The sequence below is a fragment of the Moschus berezovskii genome, chromosome 17, assembly GCF_049115385.1.
Source record: "Moschus berezovskii isolate FMDL1 chromosome 17, NW_MosBer_1.0, whole genome shotgun sequence".
In the NCBI taxonomy this organism is placed as follows: domain Eukaryota; kingdom Metazoa; phylum Chordata; class Mammalia; order Artiodactyla; family Moschidae; genus Moschus; species Moschus berezovskii.
Genome location: NC_142476.1, coordinates 6,872,616 through 6,893,052, shown reverse-complemented (window position 1 = coordinate 6,893,052; position 20,437 = coordinate 6,872,616). Strand labels below are relative to the sequence as shown.

The 20,437-nt window shown below is 43.1% G+C and overlaps 1 protein-coding gene across 5 annotated transcripts in view; it reads right to left on the bottom strand.

Annotated features, from left to right (window-relative positions):
• SRGAP2 (SLIT-ROBO Rho GTPase activating protein 2) overlaps positions 1-20,437 on the bottom strand; it is a 262,190-nt gene that overhangs the window by 126,472 nt on the left and 115,281 nt on the right. For all 5 annotated transcript variants that reach the window (XM_055419997.2, XM_055419999.2, XM_055419998.2 and 2 more), the window contains exon 4: positions 699-861. In XM_055419997.2, coding sequence (XP_055275972.1) covers positions 699-861 — 163 coding nt within the window. The remainder of the gene's footprint in view (positions 1-698; positions 862-20,437) is intronic.

Here is a 20,437-nt window from a genome sequence, read left to right as displayed (position 1 = left end):
TTAAGAGCTCAGGTTGAGAGAGCTTAGAAAAGAGCTTCCTGGGTTTCCAAAAGGCTAATTCCACTATTGACAGGTGAATTTGGCACAAATTTCCTAAGATTATCACAATTAATTTTGAGTTTTTCCTTTAGTCAAAATTTTTGCCATATACCCAAGGAATTGTAACGAACAACTGAGCTTCAGAAAACATTCAGGGATGGGTTCAAGTTCCACTGGGAGCAACAACAACAACAACAAAACGCATTCAGGGACCAAAGACAAAGACATGTCATGATAAGAATAACCAAATTAATGAGTTCACCTTGGCCAAGATGAGAACTTGGAAATAGAACTAAACTAAAAACATAAACATACATGGATGTGCTAAATGAACTAGAAGAGGAAATCATAAAACAACACAGAACATCTCTGAATCTCAATAGTTTAATAAATCACTTAGGAAATTAACCAAATACAATCATTATTAATATTCACAAGTTATGAATTATGCTGCCAGACCTGGGGGTGTACCTTGCAAATGGTTCCTTTCCCAGGGCTGCTATAAAACATCTGAGAAAGGAAGAGAAAGAGCCAATTCAATAGTTTCTCTCCATAAGTACGTTTTTAGGGCAAGACCCATGGAAAGCCTTTTAAGTGGGCCAATATATTCTTTCTCTTATTTACAAGATGGTGTCTGTGGTTAGAAATAGCCTATTTACCTTTTTAAAGAGTCTTCCTGAGTCCTCGCTGACTTGGACAAATCGAGGAATTATATTATTCAGGTAGATGTCACTCAGTGTGGTGTGGTCCCTGCTCTCCCGCTTCACCTGGTTTAAGAGGAGATTCCAGCAGTTGACTGGAGAGAGAACATTCTGATCCTTCCTGCAGAGAAACGGCAAGAAAACAAATCAGCACTGGTGAACAGGCAGGATCAACATCTCTGACTACAGTCCATGTCACAAAATCATAGCAATCAGAGTCAAACCAGAAATAAAGATGTCTTTCCTGAAGCTGTACCTCTAGTTTTCTCTTTTTCTGAAAGCTCAGTGGAGGAAAAAGGGAGAAAATAATAAGAAGAAGGATAAGGCGGGGATAGGAAGAAGGAAAGAAGAGAAGTAGGATTATCTCTGGAGCATCTATTATGTTCTAGAAGGTGGCACTAGTGGTAAAGAACCCGCCTGCCAATGCAGGAGATATAAGAGACATGGATTCGATCCCTGGGTTGGGAAGATCCCCTGAAAGAGGAAATGGCAACCCACTTCAGCATTCTTGCCCAGAGAATCCCACGGACAGAGGAGCCTAATGGGCTACAGTCCATGCGGTCGCAGAGTCTGGCACAACTGAAGCGACTCAGCATCCACACCTGTGTGTTCTAGAAACTTGGTAAAAGCTTTATCCCATCTAAGCTCCGTCATCTTGTTGTCAGATGAGAATTACTATTATCCTTATTTCACTGATAAAAAAAAAACAAAATAACACATACTCATAGAGAGTTGTCACTTGCCCACAGCTAGTAAGGAGTCACAGAGACAGTAAAAGGGAGTCAGGGACCAGACCACAGTTCTGTGCTGGCTAGAATGATTCTAGGAGGTCTGACTCCAGATTCCATGGCCTCAACCACTACAATATTTGGTTCATGTCTAGGATTACAGGCAAAATCTAAGCTACAGACTAAATCCCTCACATTTCTCTCTCACAGGATTCAGTGAAGACAACTGTGGACGCATTTGCCATGAAAGTCACTGAAAATTCTTCAGTCCCACAGAATGCATCCATGGAGGTTTTTTTTTTAAATTTTTATTTAATAAATGGTACAAAGCACAATGCCAAAAACATTAACAGTTAAAATTTCACCAAATGAAAAAATACTATAGAATCCACGGAGGTTTGATTTCATTGACTGAACCGTTTTCTCACACCCCATACAACCAAGAGCATAAACCGTTATCTGAACTGTGTGTTGTGAAGACGCAAACAGCCTGAGTGGAGCAGTAAAGCACCAAACCTAGATGCTCATTGCTACTGAAAAGGATGTGATCTAAAAAAGTTATTGACTAGATAATCAGCTCCATGAACAGTACGAAACTACTTTATACCTGTCCTCTACCCTCACCCCCTGCCCCAGGCACCACGCTTCTGTGGTCAAAATCCCTAACATGTATGTGCTGATCACTGTGGTAACAACTGAATCCACTTTCTAGGAAAATTAAAAGATTTCTATGGAAATTAAAAATATATACTAGCTAAGAGAGAGATACACATGTAATTAGTTCACTCCTTTCAAAATTTCTAGCGCCAGGGGACAAAAAGAGGTAAATAGGAAACAATCCTAAATTCCAAACAGGGAGATCAGAGCACAGGCATTCAGCAACATTTGATGTTTCCACTGCAAGAGAACTTTCAAACTGATTCCAAATCAGCCCTGGTTACAAAATCCTAAATAACCTAATTTTTACTGGGTGAAAAGACATCCATGTCCTCAGGAAGCATGGAATATACCACACAAATACACACACTTTTTAAAGGGGCAGATCTCACATGACCTTAACTTTACAACTGGTTTCAATCTGTGTCTTGTGGGTTGGTGGTCCCTCTTTGTTCTTCTCTATGGCAGTCTACACACATAAAAACAACACTACATTTCAAATTTATAAGTGTATAAACATTTGCATTTTAAATGAACAAAGTACAGTAGTAGGGGTTTTAGTGGTTATAAAAGTGCTGCTATCGCAATACTGCTGGGAGACAAAGGAGGACCTATAATATCACAGAAGGTTAGAGGCACAAAGGGTCAGCTAGTTCACCCAGGTACTGAATCCATCACAGGTCACAGGTGGAGGCAGGAGAGGTGAAACCAGCCCACTACCATGGAAAAGGACGCAGAGCCTCAAGTGAACAAAGATAAATTACAAAGGATGGGAAGAAGTGGGAATCTTTTAAAATGCCTTATCACTCACCACTCATAAATTTATACTTATTGAGAACTTCTAAGGTGCTACAAGTATCAATATTTTTACCACATGCATTTATTTCCATTCTTATAGCATGTGGTGGGTGGGAGCTTTAATAATGCATTCTGAGAAACGCTGGAATTAGAGAACATTACATTTCAATTCCAAACAACTGTAATACACCCATTCAAATAAGCAACCTCTACTGAAATATTTAAGGGGCCCAGGACCCAGTTTCCCTGCAGCAGATTCCACCAGTGTCTCATGGGCTGCCCAGGTGAGCTGTGTTATACGCGTGTTTTGGAATAAAGAATCAATGTATGGGTCCAGACTGTTGAAAAATATGCTATCAATTAGAATGAATGTTGCTCTGTACAGGTTTAGTTTTTAATTCAACCTATGGGCTTCCCTGGTGGCTCAGAGGTTAAAGCGTCTGCCTCCAATGCGGGAGACCCGGGTTCGATCCCTGGGTCGGGAAGATCCCCTGGAGAAGGAAACGGTAACCCACTCCAGTATTCTTGCCTGGAGAATCCCGTGGACGGAGAAGCCTGGTAGGCTACAGTCCATGGGGTCGCAAAGAGTCGGACACGACTGAGCGACTGAACAGAACAGAACAGAACAGAACATGTGTCTCCTTGGGTAAAGCTGTTCAGGTGAGTACACAATTTGACACACAGTGGCCAAGTTCAACCACGCGCCACAGAAGGCTCGGGGGCCTCTGCTGGGCCCAGGGTAGACCACGGCTGGGTAGTAAGGGTAAGCACACTCAGTATCACCTCATTGCATTACCAATGCTGTAAAGTTTATTAAACATTCCCATTTATCCAGTTAATACTGATGAAGGAGAATGGGAATGGCTTCTAGGTAATGTCAGTGATTCAAATTTAAAACAAAAACCATCCTTCTTTTTCAAGCATCTAAATCAATTTAAAACTATCTCAAGATTATGACAACTCATCTGTGTGAGTCAGGATTTCTTGAGGCCGAACAACACAAACCAGGACCTAAAATAACTCTGATGCTGAAACTGATATAAACCTGCAACTCTGATTCATAATCAGGGTTCATAAACCCAGCCTCACTGTTCCCTCTGATTATAAATTGGTACTTCAAAAGTAGATTTACACCAATAAAACACTGCTTTAATCTGCTGCATATATGAGAGCTCTGTGTAAAATCTTTGTTTTAAAAAAGGAGTCTGGCCCTAAAACAAAATAATATTAGACTCCGCTGTCTGTTTCTCCCAGGATTTCCCACTCTCTTTTACTATTAATGTAGCTTTCATATAGTATTTTTGGTTCTTTGAGTTTGGACTTATAAGTTCTTTGGACTTATTTCTCCTTCCAACAGAGGTATTTTAATTAATTCATTTATTTATTTTGGGACAGTGATGTGGGAGAGGTGTGGGGCATGTGGAAGGAGGGGAACATTAACTCTGTTGTAGAGATGATTTTCCCAGCCAACACGAACAAAGGCGAAACACACTTCAGGCTGGAAAACGAGCAAGTCAACGAGACGTGATTTCATAGGGAGCATATTAAGGTTCTGCTAGAGTGGTTTCCTGCCTCAGCAGCTTTGCAGCTTGATTTTATTTGGGGCTGCTAGAGCCAAGGGAGCTTCATTTGGTCAGGAGATTGAAATTTGTCTTTATATCTTTTCCATCTATCATTTGTTTGTACAGTTTCTTTACTTTCCCCGCCCCCGGAGTCTTAGGTTGTGTGATACTTGGGCCTTTAAAGAAAAGGGTCTGAATGAATCCCTTAGGCATGTGCTGAACAGCTGCAAACCTCCTCAAACACTAATCCCTAAAAAGCAGACAAAATATCCAGAAGTATTTTTCTTACTTAAAATTTTTTTTCAGGAGGAAGATCAAGAAAATGTAATATTGTAATTGAGAGGGAATGACTCTGGAATCAAAAAGAAGAGGAAAAAAAAAAAAAGGAGGCCCAGAAAGTCACAAGCCAACTAAGCCTCCACAGACGAGATGATCGTTACAAACGCACTAAAAGAGCTAAACCTGAACAGTTGAATCATTAACTTCAAACACACTAGCCCAGTTCTTCTCCTTCCACTTAAACTATTGATGGACATCCAACACACTTGGCCACCAAACCCTTAAAGGGGTTCCTCTGAAAGACTAGCGTGAAGAGCTGGCTCAGGCTCCGTCGGCTCGGGAGGCCCCGGGAGCGCGCGTCCCTTTGTTTGCCTAGCCCTGCCCGGTTTCAGCTGCCTCATCTGTAGCATGGACACACGCCCCGCTGTTGAACATCGAGCTCCCCCAAGATCTCCAAAGCGTGACTGCAAACCTGCAAGCTCTCCTGGCCTAAGGTACCATTTAATTAACGATTGCTACATTCAAAGGTCTGCAGACGGGCTTCGCGATGCAAGCCTGGCATTACTGGGATGGCTTGAGCTTCCGCGGTGCTCTACTGAGATTTGTTTTCTTTTGGGCCAGTGGTCTCTGCCTTGCCCACCTCACGAGGCTATTGTGTGGCTAAAATGAGATGGTGGGTGCAAGAGAATTACATCAACACTAAAGCACTATACAAATGTGAAGAAGTATTATTTTTATTTCCAAATACACTAGGATTCAGCATTCATCAATTTCCGACATGCTCCTCACCCAGCCCTGGGCCAGGGCCAAGAGCGCAGCCTGCTGCAAATGCACAGCCCTCGGCAAATAATGGCTGGGATCAGACAGCAGCAACAGGCAATTAACCAAGCAGCTGTAAGTCTCTGGGAAGACGTGAGGGAGATACCAACGGGAGAGCAGAATTTAATCTTCCATTGTCCTTCCCCCAAGGGGCAAGGTGAAGGAGCAGCCCTGCGTTCCACACAGGGAACTGTGCTGAGGGAGACAGGAAGAAAGCCACAGGAGGCCAGATTGCCAGAACCCTGGAGGCATCTGGGCTTCCACTGGGCCTCCTTTCCTACCATTCCTTTCAAACCTGCCAGTCTGTGTATGAAGATGCAAATGTCCATACATCTAAGAAGGTAGTTTCTCACTTAAAAACAGACACATATGTGCTGTTAAGACAAAAATCCAAATGAGTTAAACAAATACATCTTCCAATACAGATTATTGAGTACTTAGCTATGAGGAGGATTAAAAAAAAAAACATAATAAAAGGGACCATTTAGTGATAGTTGGACAGGAAACCGGTGACAAGGAGGAGGCTAGATTTCTATACCTAAATTCCTTCCTGGTGCCTTGATTAAAATGAAGTGAACTGAGGCAGCCAAAGAGATTATTTTATTCAGATGAGTGTTATTAGACTTTCTGGTTTATTTTCTCTATTATGCATTTTGCTGATGCTGACAGAAGCAAACCTGCGGGATAGAGAGGCAGAGCCTCAGCGGATTTATGGCTTTATAGTGCCATGCATAAAATCAGACCCTTGCTGACCCAGATAAGCCAGAGGATGGATGGGATTTGCTGGGGAAGGTGTTAAAAGAAGAAGAAGAAGAAAAAAATCACCAAGGTGGGAACTGACTTGAAAAAGATCCCGCCTATGATGGTTGCTGCTGGTTGTGGGACCCAGTAGTACAGCGGGAGCCTGGAGGCATCTTTCAAAGATAGGCAGGCAGGCAGACAGGGAGGGGGCAGGCACATTTCCCTGAGCTTATCACAGCAACAGCTTCAGCTTTGCCAGCAGTGAGATCTGAGGAGGAGAGTTCAGAGACAGAAAGAAAAAAGGGCCAAAGGCAGAAAATGTATATTCTACATATGGAGAAATGAGCTCTCCAATTTTCAGGGACAAGTTAATACTACAAATTGTCTTCAGTGGCCTAGACAGATGATTAGAAAGGATTCTTGCAATGGCGTATCCAGCTTACTCAAAATAGTCTAAACTGTCCCCTATAATCACGTGTGGGGCAAGAGCTGTATGGAAATGGAATTCTTGTGGCTTTGGATCAGTTCCAAGGAGTCCAGCCACACCCTTGGGATAATGGCATATTCCAGAGCCAGGAGCTTAGGAATCTGCTTTGAAGTTGAGAACCGGACTAGCACGTGTATGACATCTTAATGACTATTTCCTGAATGACTGTAGGACCAAGGTCCCCCTGAGTAAGGTCAGAGAACTGGGAGTGGTTCCCAAACCCAAGTCATTGTATTAATAGATGCTGAATGGAAATGTCTCCATCAATTTATGCTAGGTGAGAGATTTTGTCTTCCCTTCAACCACTCCTACCCCACCCATGTTTATGGTGGGGAAGGGAGGTTACAGTTTCACTCAAGACAACTCTGTGGATCACAAGAAGAGAACTGGTTGAAGGGTGGCTGACCTAAGATATGAGTATTTTCCACCCTGGTTTCTTGCCAAGATTTCTGGCAGCTTACTGTCCAGCCTCCTTCTCTGAGTCCTTGATCTAAGGTCTTCTTTCTTCATTCACTGATGCAACGGATACTGACTGAGCACCTACTGTATATCAGGCACTGTTCTGAGCATTAAAGGGAGCAAAATTCTTCCTTTTGACCTGGTTCTCCATGTTTGCAGACCTTCTGGATCTATGACATGGCTTTTCTGCCCCTAAACCGTCCATCAGCTTTAGCCCACATCTTACCCCAGTCTCGATACTTGGCTGACCCATTGTGAAACCCTGATCTGGCTGGCTTTCTACCTGCCCACCAGACCACTCATGCTGCTGTAGACCTGGGTCCTTCCCTTTACTAACATCCCATGTCTTGCCACTAGCATTCTTAGAACTATAGGGAGGCGTAATCAAAGAGATTACTAAATCCTCTTAATGCACTCTGGGTACAATCTGAATGCTGGAGAAGAAAAACTATACCAATATGATCCAGAGAACTAAGGGCCTATACATTTACTTAAATATTAAAATTTCCCCCTGACAGCTCCCCAAAATAGGCTATAATCATTTAAAGTTCTGAGCTGATTAATTCACTTAATTAAAATAAAATATCATAGCAAAAGTAAAAGACATAACAAAAGTATGACTGATAACCAAAGAACAAAAAATTCATATATGTTTCTCATTAAAAATTTTTTTATAACCATTTACATTAACAGTTGGATCCACATATTCCATAGAATAATTGGTGAACAATGCTACAATTATAGCTTCATTTTTTTCTTGTCTGGTTAATCAAGATGTCACCAGAAACCCCATAAGTAATTATAGCACATGACAAACATACAGAGAAAAAAATACTCACAGATGTGTTAGCAGATTTTTTAAATGAATGAAATCTTGGGAGATGACTGAGACAGACAGTCTGGCTCACTCCTGGTAGTTCATTGTAGAAAAATAAATACCTGTCTGTGCCAAACTGGAATGATGTCACTCAGAAATCCACACACTTATTTTCAAAGCAGTAACCACTACCTTGGGAGAAGGCATCTCTCTGGCATCAGGCAGAAGTGGAGAAGCTTAATCTACAGCCAATAACTCTTCCTGCCTGGCAAATGGTCCTTACACATATCAAGTACCAACAAGCCGCTTGGGAAGAAAGGGTATCCCTAGGATTTAAACCTCCCCCTGCAGATTACCTGTTATTGAGACAATGTGTTTCCTTACTTGGCTCATGATAACAATGAGAAAGGAGAAAGAAAGTAATATGATTTGGTCCTGTGAAACTATAATTGTTGTCTAGTTGCTGAGTCGTGTCCGACTCTTTTGCAACCCATGGCCTGCAGCCCACCGGGCTCCTCTAGCCATGGGATTTCTTTCCCAGGCAAGAATACTGGAGTGGGTTGCCATTTCCTTCTCCAAGGATCTTCTCAACCCAGGGATCTGTGAAACTATAGAACTACATATCAGTTCAGTTCAGTCGCTCAGTCGCGTCCGACTCTCCGCAACCCCATGAATCACAGCACGCCAGGCCTCCCTGTCCATCACCAACTCCCGGAGTTCACTCAAACTCATGTCCACAGATAATGAAGTCTAAATAGTCATCAGATCAGCTGCCTGCATGGTCATCAGTTCTCATGTGTTATTTTGAAATTTACCTTGCCTTACTGGAAGGAAGTCTCTTGAGGACTGGGGATAGTTTGGAATATTCAATGAATGTCTATCACCAAGAATGGGTGGGTAGATAATCAGTACTGATTAATGACAGATGTCACAGCCACAGAAATCCACAGTAAGTATGGAGCACAGTAAGACAACTCATTTTAAAGAACAGTTAATATCTTCAGCCTCCACCAATCTTGCCTAATCAACTATTGCAGCATGAATTTGTGTGGTTGTTGAGTGACTCAATTTGTGCACACACTGGTTTGGGTGCTCTAAATTACAGCATATTATTAACTATACCAATACTTTTTGGCAAAATTTTAAAGGGTTGGATGGAGTAAGAGATGCCCTGGTCAATTTCCAGATTAGTAGGTTATTGAGTTCTACAGGTCTTTAAGGCATCTGGGTAAACAATGATACCCCATCCCAGCAAGACGGTACTACGTGGAAAGTATCCTGAACCATGCTGATGACCTACAGTCTAGTCTTAATTCTGCCACTTGCTGACCAAGTAAACTTGGACACGTCACAGATGCAATCTGGGCCTCAACATTTCTTCATCTGCTTAAAAAAATAAATGAGGACAGCAGACCTTCCCTGCCTAACTCACAGGGCTATCAAAAAGATCAAGTCAAAGGAGTGATGTCCGTTAAAAAATATCATAAACACTAAAGTGTTTTACACCTACAAATCAGTATCATCATGTTATTATTGTTATAACTATTATTATTACATGATAGTTCATACAATGTATTTACATTCACAAAACAAAGTAGCCAGAGTCATGTCTGAAAAGACAAAAATGTCCCCAAATTCCCAGGCCTTATTATACAAGTTTGCAATGAACTTGCTTTATAAATTCTGTACCTTGTCCGTGCACTAAATAGTAATACATTTTGTTGTTATTAACTCATCTGATTCTCTGGCAACGCCCAACCTCAGTGAGTCTCCTGTGGACAGGAGACCTAGGGGAGGCTTTAAAGGGAAGACTTCTACAGTGCAAAAGGAAGCAGCAGAGGGTACAAAAATAAGAAGAAAAAAAAAACAAAAAACCAGAATTGTGGAATTTCAGAGGTAGAAGGGACTTTCAAGATGGTCTAAAGTCTAACCAAACTTGTCATTTTATTTTCTAAGTGAGGAAATTGAGGCTCAGGGAGCCTTGGGTCACACATAGTGGCAGAGCAAGGGCAAGGATCCAGGTCTCCTGACCAGCGATTGCTTTCTTATTTTATTGTGGTTGCTGCTCTATTTCAACTAAGATGCCCTTAGCAACTATAAAGCACTGGTGCTGAAAGAGTTAATGGACAGTGTTCAGCTGCCCAAGCCCCAGAGCGCAGAGCTATTCTAAGACAACACATAACAGGAATACCAAGGGTCCGTGAACCCAGAGGGAGCAAAACTGTTGGTGCCTAACGGCGCCGGAAAGCATGTTGACACACTGCATGTGGTTATACATGAAAGGCAAGTGAATAGGAAAAGCAGTTTCCAATCCCACCCCATTCTAATTTGGGACTGACTCTGGGCACCTACTGGAGGGCTGAGCCACACCCCAGCCAGTCTGTAAAATGACCCTTCAGTTCCTTCCTGCCCCATTCTATGGCCTCAGTTAACTCCTTCTCTGCCTTCACAAGGGCCATAACAGATCTTAGAAAAAGAGCAAGATCAAAGCACAGCAAGGTCCAGGAGTGAGCGTGGGTAACTGGGGTAACTATAACGGGAAGATTCTCAGTTTGGATTCAGAGGATACCCACTAAGCTCTACCATCTCCAAGCAAACGTGTGATCTGAAGCCTGAAGTAGCCAAGCTCCCAAGTCTATTAGGGAGTAATTTCTCCAAGTGTGAGTGTTCAGGACCCCAAATCACCTTACATCAGGATCTCCTGTAGTGCTGGTTTAGAATCCGGATTCCTGTGGCCCTCTCTCCAGAGATTCTGATTTGCTACAAGTGCAGGGCTGCTCAAGTCTGCATCTTAAATATCTATACCAGGTAACTTTATGCACGTCAAAATTTTAAGAACCAATGCTCTTAAAGCAATGTTTTTCAAACTGTGGGATACAGCCCATTCAGTTCAGTTCAGTTCAGTTGCTCAGTAGTGTCTGACTCTTTGTGACCCCATGAATCACAGCACGCCAGGCCTCCCTGTCCATCACCAATTCACGGAGTTCACTTAACCTCATGTCCATCGAGTCGGTGATGCCATCCAGCCATCTCATCCTCTGTCGTCCCCGTCTCCTCCTGCCCCCAATCCCTCCCAGCATCAGACTTTTTTCCAGTGAGTCAACTCTTCGTTTGAGGTGGTCAAAGTATTGGAGTTTCAGTTTCAGCATCAGTCCTTCCAATGAACACCCAGGATTGATCTCCTTTAGAATGGACTGGTTGGATCTCCTTGCAGTCCAAGGGATTCTCAAGAGTCTTCACCAACACCACAGTTCAAAGGCATCAATTCTTGAGCAATCAGCTTCCTTCGCAGTCCAACTCTCACATCCATACATGACCACTGGAAAAACCATCGCCTTGACTAGACGGACCTTGGTTGGCAAAGTAATGTCTCTGCTCTTTAATATGCTATCTAGGTTGGTCATAACTTTCCTTCCAAGGAGTAAGCGTCTTTTAATTTCATGGCTGCAATCAGCATCCATTAGTGGGGTTTAAAAAGTCAACTTAGCAGGTCACCAGTCAGCATTTCTCAGAGAATGAAACAGAAGACAGTGGGACAGAGTAACACAGAACGAAGTAGGAAATACCAGAGCACATCACAAAGAGCTAAAAACACGCTGCTCTTGGTTATAACACTGGCATATACAACACAGATATAAATGTCTGTGAGTGCATTCCAGCTCACAGTATAAGATATTCTAGGGGGTGACTGCATACCCCAGACCCTTTTGAGAATCTGAGGATTTTGTTCCAAGTCTTCACCTTCAAAGAGAGGAGGAAAAAAATGGAGGGGGGAGGGAGAGTTTAGAGGGAGGGAGCAGGGAGGGTCTCACCTGCACACACATCTTAATTTGCAAGAGTCAAGGGTTCCTGACCTTCAGAAGCCCATCCCCTGAGGACTTCTCTTGGGACAGTTGCTACAGTGTCTAGTACTCTGGTCACAGTAGACACCTAATAATTACTGGACTATGTCAACAACTTTTTCCTGATCCTCTGTAAATGACTGCCAATGTTGCAATGTACCCTGTAAGATATGTGGCCCCACCACATTGATTCCCTTCCTCTTGTGTTCAGGGTGACTAGAAATGTTGAAATTAAACAATTCTCTCTGAACACTGGGAGAAAACTGATGGCAAATTCCAAGCATAAGGTTTCTGAAGGCGATGGTGTGGACCCAGTGTCACAGCAATCCGAAGAGCAGCCTGTGGCACTGGCACCTTTGTGCACCCCTACTGATTAGTCACGAGAGGCGCATACACTTCACTGCTGGCCTGCTAATACCCACATTAAGGACACAGACCAGCCTCACTTTCTCTACATGACTAAGAGGACAGAAATTCCTTAGTCCTTGATGCAAGATTCCAAAAGGGCACAGACTGTTAAAAAAGAACAATCCAGACTGACTGTCAGCACCATCTCATCCCACACCCATCTGTGTGTAGAGAGGAGGAGTATGGCGGTGAGCTTTTGCCGAGTGAGGCAGGCAGAGGAGAGACGGAAGGGCGGGAAGGTATAATGTGAGGGGGGCAAGGGAGTGGGCAGGGAGGACCACTGAGAAGACAGAGAGGCAGACCTCCAAGCTAATCTAAAATTCCCTGATGCTTTTCAGTAATCTGTTTTCATGTGGTAGATATTGGCACAGCATCTAGGATGCTTTGGGCCCATCTGTTTTTGAACTTAAGCTGCAGGCAAGATTCAGAACAGCTGGAATCGGTGGCACTGACCATGTTACATGCGTCTGGAGGAAGGAGAAAAATAAAATAAGTGTGTGGGAGACAGAGGAGGAGGGTTAAACAGGGCAGAGGAAGGGGAGTCTGGAAGCCATCCCCAGACAGAGGAGAGAATGTCCAGGTCAGAACGGATGCAAAAGAGCTACTGGAGAGGCCAGTGCATCTGAGCAAGGAGGGCCAAGGAGGGGAAGCAAGCGGGCCATCAGAACTGGAAGTCGGCAAACAGGGTCGAAACTTCTGCAAGTTCCAGTGTCCAGGAGCAGTGCCCCGAGGTTCTGCCTCTGAGGGACCGGATCAAGCTCCTCCAGAGGCCCTATGTCAGCACATTACATGAGCTACATGAGTCCTCACAGTCACAGCCGAGAACTGAGACAAAAGCTAGATTCTTGGTTCCCTAAATGCAACATTAAGTGATCGTGGAAAATGAGAATGGGACAGGAGTAGTCTTAGGAGAAAGCGGCAAGGGTCCCCGTCCCTAACAGGGCTTTCCCAGAGTAATGGCAGGCGTAGGAAAGGGATTCTGGGTCCACAGGATGGTACTCAATGTATGCTTTGTGGCCCTTTGAACACTATTTTGATTCCCAAGGCTAAAAACAGACAAAAACAAAGAATTTCAAGCCAGTATTGAAATCTAATTAGTAGTAGCCAAGCTTTTTTCAGAGCATGGGTTAGCGACTCTGAAACTACTTTGTATACACTCTGCTGCTGCTGCTAAGTCGCTTCAGTCATGTCTGATTCTGTGAGACCCCACAGACGGCTGCCCACCAGGCTCCCCCGTCACTGGGATTCTCCAGGCAAGAACACTGGAGTGGGTTGCCATTTCCTTCTCCAGTGCAGGAAAGTGAAAAGTGAGAGTGAAGTCGCTCAGTCGTGTCCGACTCTTAGCAACCCATGGACTGCAGCCCACCAGGCTCCTCCGCCCATGGGATTTTCCAAGCAAGAGTACTGGAGTGGTGTGCCATTGCCTTCTCCTGTATATACTCTAGGAATGAGCAATTAAATACATATATGGATAATGGGTATCAGGTCTCTCAGTGTTCAGGTGACAGAGTCACAAATATGGAAAGGGGAGAAAATAGAATAAAACATGCAGTGTTGGATTGAATTGAAGATACTGATGTTCATAGGCTCCAATATAGATAGACAGACAGAGATACAGAAGCATGTGGGTATGCGTGTATGCACATATATAACTATTCACTACTTCTGTCTACTCAGGGGGACTGTAAACAATTCTGTTCCAGTAGCAAAGAGCACATCTATCGCCCATTGTTTCTAAAAACCATTTCCCACTAAAAGAAACCAAAGCTCTTTGAAGAAATGGCCCCAAAGCGGAAGCAAAGAAAATACAAAATGTATTTAGAACCTGTTGCTGTACCAGGAAGTATAAAAAGTACTCAAAGAATGACGGGGGCATTTAAAAAGGACACGGGAGCCAGCCTGAAGGGACTCTACCAGCCAAATCTAGGATAATGTGAGCATTAAAATAAAGACGCCAAAGATTGCAAATCTGTTGAATAAAATCAGAATCCATGAATTCACAGTGATATAAACAAGCGAACAAACCACCAAACAAATATGACAGGGGAGAGAAACCTCTTCCTTACAGTAGAATCCAAGTGATAAGATAAACGTAGAAGGGATGATGGAAACTGGAAAAATTACCACTTGGCAACCATGATAATAATAGGTTCAAACATTATTATGCTTGAATATAATGAATGAACATTATGAATCATCAATAGATGCTAAAACTAGTGAGTGTAAGGTCTGAAGACTAACACGATATTTGCATGGCTTCAAATGGGACAACTCATGAACGATACACTGAAGACAAGGATACCCCTCCCATGGTTTTCCTGCCTGAAGTACATAACCCAAATAGAGAGATGTTAGACATTAGCGAAAGTATCCAACTGGAGAATATTCTACAAAACAGCTGAACTGAGTGCTCCCCTAAAATGTCAATGTCATAAAATACAAAGAAAGACCTGGAAATCTTTCCACTATTAAAGGAAACTAGATAAGACAGCTGAATGAAATGAATAATCTTGGACTTTCTTTTGCCAAAAAGGAAATATTTGAAACAAATTGTATATCTGAATATCTGTAGATTACACAATGTTACTGTGTTAATATGTACACTTTGATTTCGATAACTATATTACCATTAGGTTAGAGAACAACCTTATTTTTAGTCAATACACATCGAAGTATGTAGGATTAAAAAGGTATCATGTTCATAACCTATGCTCGGTGTTTCAGAAAAACAAAATATGTACGTGCATGAAAGAAAGAAAGAGAAATATAAGGCAAATGCTAATATGTTAATATTTTTGTACAATCTGGGAAATGGCATACAGAAATTTTCTGACCGATTCTTGAAACTTTTCTATAAGTCTAAAATAATGTCCAAAAAAATTTTAAAGATCTCATTCTGGATGAAAAGGAAATTAGTTCTTGCATCTTTCCTTTGGTAGTAAATATATGCTGCTTTGTGTTATCTTGTTCATAAGCCTCAGTCTCCTTGGGGCAGAGGTTGGGTCCTATCCATCTTTGTGACCCCAGCACCTGCCAGAAACTGTTGGTCCCTGTTGATGATGATGAAGCCAAGTATCTATTACTGAATCACAATAATACAGGAGACCAAGAAGGTCACCCAGCAATTCTGGCTCCTCAATCCTGAACTCTATACCTTGTCAGAACGCACACATTCATAGATGCATATATATAAACCTTAAAATATTTCACATTAAGTGGTAACCTCTATAAGCTAAAATATTGGCTTAGTCTTCTGTGCATACTTAATTCTTAGAACCGCCCTAGAATAAGTGCTGAATAAATGTTTGCTGAAAGGATAAGTGAACCCCACATGCTAAGATTGGTATTCACCAAAACTTCCTATGCTAACTCACACGAGGGCCAGGAGTGGGCATGGCATAAGGAAGTTCTCAGCCCCCAAAATAATAAGTGAAAAATCTTATCCAAGATTCCCAAGCCGATTCTTTCTGGCTAGAATGGTTCAAAAATAGGTTGAGATCTGACAAATCACTTTTGTCATTTGATTGAAAGGTGAGAACTTTTCTATAGTCTCTTTAATTTGCTATCAAGAAAAAGATGTATTATATGTATTTTTTCCATATGGCTTCCCCAAACTACGTTGTAAAGTGGCTTTCCTAATCAGTCATCATCTGTCTGGATACTCAGTATGTATATGTGGTGTTGGGAGTTTAGTGAGCTGAGGATTTAAAAAAAAAAAAAAGCATAACTGAATTCTTTATAAGCCACATTATCTTCATTCACTTCCAATTTCTGATGTAACTGAGACCTGGCAAAACCAACACTTAGAATGTACAAGAATCCGGTTACAAAGCCCCTAACAATACCATTTAATCCACATATTAGAAGCATCAGGAAGTGCTAATGGAACTGTGTGTGGCACACCTGCCCGAGTGCATGCATGTGTGTGTATGTAGCACTTGTTGGTAGGGAAGGGCACACATTTCTACCCAGGACCAGAGAAAACAGAGTCAAGGAGGCGGCTGACAATCTAGCCCATATATAAAAAGGGAGGCGGGGAGAAAGGAAGAAAGTCAATAAACCTAAGAAGCCAAACCTTTCTTAGTTGTGCCTGCCTTCCTGGGTTTATCTGCCCTCTATTCAGAGTCCACTCAATGCCTGTGCTTTGTCTTCCAAAGGAAACGTGTGAGGCATCATTTCCACCTGTACGCTGCAGCATCAGTTCTGTACAGCTTCCTCCTTTTGCTAAATCCTCGAGATGCTGCCTGTAAATTCAAAGAATTTCAAGCATCAACAGAAACCCCCACCCCCACAACTTAGTTATGAACATCTGTTGTTTACAAGGGTTCAGGCTGAGAGCTGCCAGACTTGTTCTGCAACCTCTACTTTAACACAGAGGCTGCCAGGGAGGGATGTATGAATTTCATGCAAGGATGCCCTGTCCCAACTGCTTAAGCAGAAATCGGCAAACACAGCTCAGCATCCTCCTGCTGAAGATAATCCTAGTTTGCTTGATTCACTTTCTAATCCTGGCTCTTTAACCAGCTGCACCCAAAACATGCTAAGAAGCAGAGTTGTGTTCATTGATCTTCCCTGAATTAAAACCCAAGGGGCAATGATCCAGTGACCAATGGAGGTGTATAAAGGCAGGAGATAGTGGAAAGGATTTCAAATCTGAAAAACCAAACCCCTACTTTTTTCTCATTCTCCCTAAATCCTTCATTAACACTGAGCTCTTCCCATATGACTCTGTTTCTTTTCACAGCATGATACTTCAGTGCAGCACAGAAATTAGATATTAAAGTCTTTACTTCAATTAGCTTGGGACCAAATCTAATTGAGAACATAACTGCTATCCTGCACCTCTCCCTGGCTGAGAGAAGCATGAGTACCTCCCAAGCACTCCACCTTCCCTCCCTTCCCGGTGACGACTGAAACCTGCTTCACATGGGCTCCTATTTTTAGATTCGTGTGCCCGCGTGCACATGTGTGCTTATTATTCTCTTCCGACCTGTCTTATTTTTTCCCATTTCAATTATGAGTGTCCTTACAGTAGAGACTGTCTTTTCTTCTTATCTTGTAAACCCTCCCACTTAACACAGCCATCTCCCAATAAAGATGACATGGCTTTTGCCTTTAAAAGAGAACTGGATCAAAGTCAATTCATTTAATTGGCTATGAATTTCTGAGAATGAAAGAACCCACCGCACACTGCTTCCTGTGTCTACTGTGGAATTGTTGTGGGCTTACAAGAGCCAGGAAAATGAATTCTAAGAGTTCCTTGTGCCCAGCACTGTTGTTAAGGGACAAGATCACCAAGGTCTGTGCCTGGCAAGCTGAAAGACCAAGGTGTGTCCTGCTGACATCTCAACAGCAGAGCCCACGAGACACAGGAAGTCCCCAGCTTCCAACATCCTCCCAACTGTGCATAAAAGCATGTTTTGCTCCTAACCTGCCCTCTATCATTCCCTGCACTAAAAGAATGATATGAAGTCATTTATGCAGAAGCTTGTAAGCTTCTGTTTGGCCTCATGAGACAGACAGCCCCGTAAACCACAGTTTGCTGTGCTCATGACTGAGATTTGGGTTGCCCTGGCCTGCCGGTCCTGATGGTGGCTGCTGCAGGAGGCTGAACAGGACCGACTGGCGTCCTTTGATTCACCTGGGGCACAGTTGGGACCTGTGGGCCTCAACACTCCACCTTTAATGATTAGGCAATTAGTGCTAGCTATTAACTGTGAGGGCAAGGACGTCAGAGGGTAGTTGTAAGACAAATTTCCTCCTCTCGATGACGGTGAGCCTGAATCTAAAAATAACAAGTCAGGGTTAACTATCTGGTTCAAGGCAGTTCATGACACCTAACGAACAAGACCGGAGAAGGCAATGGCAAGCCACTCCAGTACTCTTGCCTAGAAAATCCCATGGATGGAGGAGCCTGGTAGGCTGCAGTCCATGGGGTCACTCAGTTGGACACAACTGAGCGACCTCACTTTCACTTTTCACTTTCATGCATTGGAGAAGGAAATGGCAACCCACTCCAGTGTTCTTGCCTGGAGGATCCCAGGGATGGGGGAGCCTGGTGGGCTGCCGTCTATGGGGTCGCACAGAGTCGGACATGACTGAAGTGACTTAGCAGCAGCAGCAGCAGCAACAAACAAGACACCTTATAAGACAAAACATACAACTGCTGAGTTTTTACAAGAACTGGACGTATAATTACACAGAGTCACTTAATTACATATTTCATCCCAAGGCAGTCGTATCAAAAAAAATCAAGAAGCAGAAAGAGTCTGTCATTCGAGAGGGCCCATAGCGGTCACTGAAGTAAATGGAGACTGACATATTATTACCGAGGGCTAGGCTTAAGAGTGCTTAACTCTGCTTAGGGAATAAATGGTGAATCTGATCTACTATTAGCTATGGTACAGCTATATTTGGTCCCAACTTCTCAGGAGCTGGACAAGAAAAAACTGTCACTAATATTTACATTTACTTTGGGTCAAACACTGTCCTAAAGGCTTCACATTCATTTAATCCATGCTGCTGCTGCTGCTAAGTCACTTCAGTCGTGTCCGACTCTGTGTGACCCCAAAGACGGAAGCCCACCAGGCTCCCCTGTCCCTGGGATTCTCCAGGCAAGAACACTGGAGTGGGTTGCCATTTCCTTCTCCAATGTGTGAAAGTGAAAAGTGAAAGTGAAGTTGCTCAGTCATGTCAGACTCGTAGCGACCCCATGGATTGCAGCCTACCAGGCTCCTCCATCCATGGGATTTTCTAGGCAAGAGTACTGGAGTGGCTTGCCATTGCCTTCTCCGAACAACTCCATGAGGTAGATACTATTACTATCCACAATTTGCAGATGAGAAAACTGAGGCAGCTAACAACCTTCATGTAAACTCACATAGCTAGTGAGTAGAAAATCCAAGATCAGAGCCCAAAAATCTGGTTCCAGAACCTGTGATCTTGACAATCAGGCTACATTCCTTCCGTGGTGATGACAATTAGGTCAGCTACCATTTTTTGCGCAGCTAGTAAGTTACTCATTGGAAAAGGCCCTGATGCTGGGAAAGATTGAAGGCAAAAGGAGAAGGGGATGGCAGAGGATGAGATGGTTAGAAAGAATCACCGACTCAGTGGACATGAATTTAAGCAAACTCTGGGAGACAGTGGAGGACAGAGAAGCCTGGCATGCTGTAGTCCATGCAGTTGCAAAGAGTCAGGCACGGCTTATCAACTGAACAACAAAAAGTAAGTTATAGGCACTTGGCTAGTGCTTACAGATATTGGATCTAATCTTGAGAGCAGCTTTTCAAGGTACACTTTACTCTCCACATACCATGGATGAGAAAACTGAAGTGAAAAGGGGTTAAGTGACTTGGTCAAGGTCACACAGCTATAAGTGAAAGATCCAAATTTCTCTGGATTAAAGCTCTCAGCTTTTTCTGCTAAGTCTTAAAGTCTGCCACAGACCCTTCAAATGAATTTTTTCTCTATTCAAAAGACAAACCACTACTCTGTCTTGCTGATCCCCCACAATGCCTATGTCTTTTCCATCGTCTTTTATCTACGTGTGAGGAGACCTCCCAACTCTTCCAAAAAGGACCCAACCATACTGAAGGTTCTATGTGGACTAGGCTAGTGAAAAACTCACCAACATATCTTTCATTAGTTTCTAAACCAAGTCAGCCTGAGCCATGGCAAAAGGAAACCAACCCTTGCTCAACACCAGATGCTAATTCTGGGCAAAGTTTTCCTGAAGGAACAAACAGCTCCCAAATATGTCCAAAGCAAACGAGTGACACACCGGTCCCAAGGAATATGGGGCTCTTCCTTCTGGCAGCTTCAGGTTTTTTCCTACTTCCCTCCTCAAAAGCACACCGTACTCTAAGGGGAACTTGCTGGCCCTCCACTCTTCTGATTTGCCATCACAGCTATAATATTCTCTACGGCCGACTGACTCTATTTTTCAACCCAATGCTGTCCAGGGAGGTTGATGGGCAATTTGGAACTCAGCTCCAGAGGAAAAATCCATTGGCAACAGGTGATATAACTGAAGAGACTGTGCGCATTCAAATACTGGGACCAAGACCAAGAACATGGATGCTACAAGAATTTCTCTGT